This window comes from Falco naumanni, chromosome 1 (assembly GCF_017639655.2).
Source record: "Falco naumanni isolate bFalNau1 chromosome 1, bFalNau1.pat, whole genome shotgun sequence".
Classification (NCBI taxonomy): domain Eukaryota; kingdom Metazoa; phylum Chordata; class Aves; order Falconiformes; family Falconidae; genus Falco; species Falco naumanni.
Genome location: NC_054054.1, coordinates 109562368 through 109569029, shown reverse-complemented (window position 1 = coordinate 109569029; position 6662 = coordinate 109562368). Strand labels below are relative to the sequence as shown.

The 6662-nt window shown below is 39.3% G+C and overlaps 1 protein-coding gene across 6 annotated transcripts in view; it reads right to left on the bottom strand.

Moving 5' to 3' along the window:
- Nucleotides 1-1259: 1259 nt before the first annotated feature.
- VMP1 (vacuole membrane protein 1) overlaps nt 1260-6662 on the bottom strand; it is a 68722-nt gene continuing 63319 nt past the window's right edge. For all 6 annotated transcript variants that reach the window (XM_040618417.1, XM_040618397.1, XM_040618406.1 and 3 more), the window contains 2 exons: nt 3388-3490; nt 1260-2069 (listed from right to left, as the gene is read on the bottom strand). In XM_040618417.1, the coding sequence (XP_040474351.1) occupies nt 1926-2069; nt 3388-3490 (247 nt within the window). In that variant the 3' untranslated portion in view covers nt 1260-1925. The remainder of the gene's footprint in view (nt 2070-3387; nt 3491-6662) is intronic.

Here is a 6662-nt window from a genome sequence, read left to right as displayed (position 1 = left end):
AACCAACAGGGGCAAATGAATGGCCTTTGTGCTTTTAACAATCTCATACTACCTCCCAGCATTCAGACTTATCACTATTTCAGCAGCACTGCTGAGAGAAGTCCATACTAAAAAAGCCTCCCCATTCATTCGGTAACATTGTTTGAAGTTAAATATGAAGCGTACAAGAGAAACGTTACAAACCTCACACACGACTGAGATGAAACTTTAAAAGATGTTTCTTATGTAGACAGCTGCACTGCATGACTTCTGAACTCATTTCCATCTAAACTGAAAAACATTTATATGCTGTTGATGTTCAATGAAAACAGTTGGAGATGGATGAGCAAACGGTCAGATGAAAGATACCAAAATGTCAGACAGCCTACCGACTGTTGTTGCCATGAGATCCAACAGTCAACATCAGTCTGATAAGCTATCCGACAGGATGGTACAGCCATGGAGATGTCACGACGGTTGGCAACACAAGAGGACATTCAGGCAGGATTGAACAAAATATATATTCTCACACCTTGCCCTAACCTGTCGCAGGGATAAATCTTCACCTCAGCAAGAGCATGATCTAACCTACTTTGTGCACATATGCCACCTTTTGATGACACTAACTGAAAGTTAAATTCATTCTTGTGACTTATCCCTAGGATAAAAATAAACAATAGTTCTAAAATTATTACAGTAGTCACACATATACAGTAGCAGTGGACTGGATACCTACTTACTGAAGAGGGAAAAGATCCAGTGTAATATCAGTCATGTTTATGTACAGTAGAACTGGAACACATCGATTCATAACACTGTTTTTAAAATACCTGACTTGAAAAGCCTAAGGTTAAGGTTCTCTAAAGTTCTCTGCATCATTGCTGGGTTTAACATCAAATCTGGTTTCAGCTGGAATCTTTATTGTAATTGGAATATTTATTATAACCTCTCCTCTTCATTGCCCACGGTGCTGTGCTCAGTGCAAACACCTGAGAGGAACTGATAGTAACGAGCACTGCTAGCTATTTAATAACTTGCCTATTTTAACCAGCGCGCCATCCTTCAAGCAAGCAATATCCTTTGCACTTCCTTCTGCTAAGTAAGAAGTTCTTAAGAAAAAAAAGAAAAAGAAAAGAACAAAGGGCTTCAGCACCATTTGTGCAGGAAGGATGAGTAAAGCATGCGATTCATGGGATTAAGGCTTAATAAAGAAACAAAAGAAACTGAGCATACAAAAGTGGAGAGGAAAAGAAACAGCTTAAAAAGACTGACACAAGAAATTCTGGAATGATCAAAGATGACTTTATAAAGTTTTATCTTAACTTCATTCTAAATATACAGAATAAAAAACGTCAACTTCAGCATTCTGACATCAATCATCTCTGCTAACATCATGAAGTTTAAGAGGGTGGCTTCTCCAACCAAGAGCACGTGCAATGCAATGGGACACTGGAGAATTCAGATGGAATAGCCTTACCATGAGGGACATGCAACAGTTTGTATCCAATCTGTATTCATTTATATACATTTTGATGGTCTTGGAAAGTTATGGAAAAAGCAAAACAGCCACCCTTCAAAATAAAAAGTTACCCCTAGGTCAGTCTGAAGTTAAATCAGGAAATGGAGAGTATTAAACCAGCCAGTTTAGAAGTAATTTGGATGGACAACACTTGTGTTAAACACCATTTAACATCACATTGTCCATCTTGTATAACACAACTCAGACTTGTAAAGCATTTATACCTTACCTTAACATTTATAAGTTTGTCAATGCAACGTTTGCTCTACTATCCGAATTACTTTGAAATTAAATAAAAATTTGTTATAGTTGAAAATCGATGTTAAAAAGTTTCCCCCCACTTTGAATAATGCTGATTTTTAAACATATGAAAGATGTGTCATTTTTCATGTCTGCTAAAACCCATTGCAAGGGGCTTTTTCCAAGCTCATTTGGTTTTTTCTTCAGAGTACATCTTCTGTTGCAGTCGTTTGGCATAGCTTTGGGCCATGGAGTTGATGATAGATAAGATAAAATAACAAACCATGACAATCACCAATTTTTCAAACATCCAGGATAGCCAGTTTTCCCCCTGAAGAGACAAAACAGAACGAGGAAAATGAAAATTAGTGGACGGCACAATGGAGAATTCTCCATTTTCTGGGTGAAAGGGAAAAACCTAACCATTTTTTTTTATTATGTAATTTATCAAATTAAAAACAGGAACCAAGTGCAAGCCGACAGGATTCCTGCAGGTCCCTCTGTGAAGCTGACTTTAGTCCCTTGAAAGACAATGCAGGAGGGCTTGCCAAACACACCGCAGGGCAGATGCTGAATCCTTGATCGTTACTAGTGTGCTAATGCAGTAATTTATTATTCCGAGTATTGTTTTGTCTTTGCTAACAATTCGTAGAGTTTGGAATTGGCAAACCCCTGCCTGTCATTCCCTGTCATGTTCATTGCAAAGAAAACAATAAGGTCATTGGTTAACAATGGTTTTTTCCTAAACGGCATATACTGTGTTATCTTCCAATTAGCATCCGATTCTTCTGGTGTCACTAGAAGTTAAAGCGATGACCTCGGCAGTCCCACTTCGAGCGCTTTCCACGGCTACTCTTAACTTGCATTTTTTTTTGTCAAAGGAGGGCAGCAATGCACTGCACCAAAATTACTTCAATGTGCATAAAAGGAATCTGCATATTTAGTTATTCCAGCCCGATCCTCCCTAATTTAGTCTCTTTTGTGGTAAGAAATGGTCCAAGAAGTATTTGCAAGAGCTACAAGTATTACATGTGAAATGCAAGTTCGATTAATGGATTTTATCTTTAGTTTATGTTTAGAATCCTAAGGAATTTAATGTCAAAGTTGCTCTGTCCCCACTGAAACTTGAGGGAATGTTTTCTGAAATATTGTTTTTGGTTTTTAAGACTTCTTTTGTGTGAAAGGACACTTCTGCCCCTTTGTACCAGCTCTAAACACCGTATTTTTCTTTTCCTTTAGCCAGGCTTAGGGGTTCTGTTTCTCTTACTTGCCATTAAGCCACAGATCCTACTGGCTTCTGAAGTGCTGGTGCTGCACAGTCTGTTACCATCTCACACATAAATGCAACTTTTTCCTGCTTAAAACTTATCTTTCCAAATAGGCAGCTGATATTACAGCGGCAAGACATATGACTAGTCTTGCTTTATTGTTTTCTCTACTCTTGAAGAGGTTTAAGTCCCAATTTCATATAATTACAGTGTTATTTTTAATTCCCAAGTTGCTTTTAAAATGAAACTTTTATCTATTCCCTGGGCCACTACAAATCTTTGAAAAACAGAACCAAGAGTTACATCGGTAAACCTGACAGGTCAACAGGCAGCCAGAGAAGGGGAAAAATTAATTGGGGAGAGAGGCAGAGAGGTTCTTACCTGTGGCACGCCACTGTCAGGTTTGTGGTGAAGTTTTATCCTCTGAGCTTCCAAATATTCTTGAAATGGCTTCTGAAGAGAAGGACCTATACTTGGAATAGCACTGATGCAAAGTTCATCCCAGAGAACAAGACAAAATAGGGGAGAAAAAAAAAAAAAGACAAAAAAAACATTTTTTTTTTCAACTTACCACTTTGACCCAAACAGAACAAAGTTCTGACTGAGCTACAGCTCAAAAAGGCATTGCTACTTGAGAAAACAGATAACCAAGAAATAAAGTGTATTTCATCTTTTTATCTGATACTTCTGAAAGGGACACGTTTCCTCAGATCCTCAAAAAGTGCTGAAAAAGAAAAATATCTCAGAGCAAGCCAGTGACACTAGAGTGCTGGTAACAGAAAGGAGCTGAGCTAGAGCATTTCCTTAAAGGCAGGGAGAAGCCAGCTGGGGCTGTGCGCTGGGGCAGCGCTAAGAATGAAATGAATGACTTCTGAGAAGTCCCACATTTATCACCAGCAGTTCCTGTAAGAACTGGTTTGAACCGATTAATAAGGAAATGACTTGTGCTTGTGTCATCCCTCCGTTAAAAAAGAAACTGCTGGCCCTATGACTTGCCCCTATCTCCTCCAAGAAGACGGCCCCTTTCTCAAACTAAGTCCTTATTAGGCCAATCTGTGCGTCATCCTTCCCCAAAAAGAATGCATTAGCAAATTGTGCAGGCCCCTCCCACCCGCCAGGGATTAACAAAGGAACAAAGAAGGAACTATGAACCCTGCTCTGAATCATGCCATGGGTTATGGCAGATGACTTGCACAAAAGCTACGACATGTTACCGAACACCTCGTTCTCCCGCCAAGGTGCCAGAGCTGACGGGGCGCTGGGGGGACGAGCGGCTCCCGCCTTGGAGTGGGAAGATGGTGGCACCGCGGCCTGCAACCGGGGCCTGGCCTGGCCGCCCTCTGATCCAAACCAACCTGGGAGACCAGCCTTCAAACCCACACCCCATGCTTTAGCAGGAGGCCTGAGGAGCTTTAATAACTGTCACAATACTTAAAAAAAAAATAAATAAATCCCTACTACACAGCCGAGGTACAACACTAGCTGAGCTGGTGTGGTGAGAACTCACACACAAGCCGAAGGCTCCCAAGGTTTGATCCACATATATACACTCTACTCCTATATTACACTAACTCCAGCCATGGGGGAGTCCCCATTACTGACAAACACCATTTTAATTTCAAAAAGAAGAGAGATTTTAATTATTTTTTTCTAATTTTAAAGAAATTAAATATGGTGGGCTACATTAAAAACAGTCAACTAGATTTCATCACTTCAGTTTTGATTCTTTACACTACTGCAAAGCACACCAGACACCAAAATACACAGTGTTTTACAAACTATCCCTCCAAATGCCTGTGGCTGAGCTAGGTCCTTCAAATTATCTTCCTGAGTCTCCTGATGTGACATGATAGTCCCTTTTCCAGGCTAAAGCCCAATTTAAAAAACCCCCAGTTTTCTAATCTTAAGAAATTATGAAAATGCACAGACTGAAGAAACAAAGTAGCTCACTCTTCCACGAAATGTATCAGTAGCCTGGGGCAAATAATTTTTGTGAACGTATTTACAAGAAAAGGATTGCTTCCCTCATGATTCACCGTCACAATGATACAAATGGGTGAGTAAATTCTGTGCCTGGACTGGTAAAATTTCGGGGGGGGGGGGGGGGGGAGCAGAGCCTAAAGCACATCTATTACACATTTTATACATGACTATGTCAACTTTTACAAACAATTTCCAGCTTTTCAGAACCGTCCCTTACAAAGCTGCGTATTCGTGGTAAAAATTCTCCTAATGACTCGCGATCGGAGCGAGTCACAGTTGTAGAAATCAGTTACATTTTGAGGTTTCTTTTTCAAGGAACACTTGGAAGCCCGGAAAAGCTACTGAAAGGTAATGTTTACTTTTAAACTTCTGCATGATTATGAAATAAGGAATATTTAAATGATGAGAGATGAATGATTAACAGAATGGCTGTTCAAATGCCTCCATTTTTTTCTGAAAACTGAACTAAGTCAGTGCCCAATTAGCATTAAACAACAGAACAAAGACATGAAAACCAAGTTCAGAGGGCTTGAAGATCACACTGTATTTCAAATTTTTTTTCACTACAAGTATTTAGCTTATTTTTCCTTTGTGAGCATGACTAATTAAGTGCACAATATTCATTTTATTAATGCTCTTTTGAAGAACTGTAAGATCTTGAATGCAAGGGCCTTGGCTTCTGAAAGTCTGCAATATTTTGCACATTCGCAAAGACTTTAATTGTGAAAAAGTATGCATAAATTTAAATAGGGAGTAAAATGAAGGAAAGTAACATCTATAAAAATCACAAATCCACAGTACTAGGAAAAAAATTCCTGAAATCCCATTTCAGCAGCACAGTATCGGTTACTTGTACTTTTCCAAAAAAATTCAATCATTTAATCAGCCAGCTAACATACACTTGTCACCTCATATCCAAAGCACAGACATAATCTTAGATCTAAAAGTCATAAAAATTGGTTTTCATTTCCTTTAACTACACATGAGTGGTATCCCCCTGCAAACCTCGGGTAGTTCAGCTCACTCACCCTGTTCTTAGCAGAGGAGGGGGAAGGCTTCAGGACAAATTTTCAAAGCTTACACTCAAACTAAGGCAGGTACACAGGCAGAAGGGGCAGATTTGCATCATAATTCTGCGCCACTTAGCAATGACTTTAAAATACACCTTCAAAAGGCTGCTGCAGTTTCAGGAGTCTAGATGCAAGCCACAAGTGTATTTACACATCGGCCTTCAGAAAGGAAGATGCTGGAAGATAAACCTATTTGGTAGAAGAATCTAAACCCAATTCCTTGCATTTTGCTTTGAGAACCAAGCCTATTGTCTTTCAAATAAAGAATATGAAAGGATAAGAAAAGAGGACCTTAGCACACAACAGACCTCAGCTCATCCACACTTTGTAGTCTCTATCTGCCAAAACACCACACACAAAAAACCCCAAATGCACAACCTGCTGTCCCTTCTTAAAGGCTTAAAATGTAGGTCTTGGCGAGCTGCTTAAGGCCTTCAATTAAAAAAAAATATCAAAAAATAAAAAAGTCATTCACTAGATGTTTTCTGTCCAAAGAAACAATGAAATATATTGTACTAGTTGCCATCACTGTTAATGAATTTTGCAGTTAATCAGGAACAAAGATGCACCCGTAGGACGAGAGGTGCTGTTCTTTTGTATTCT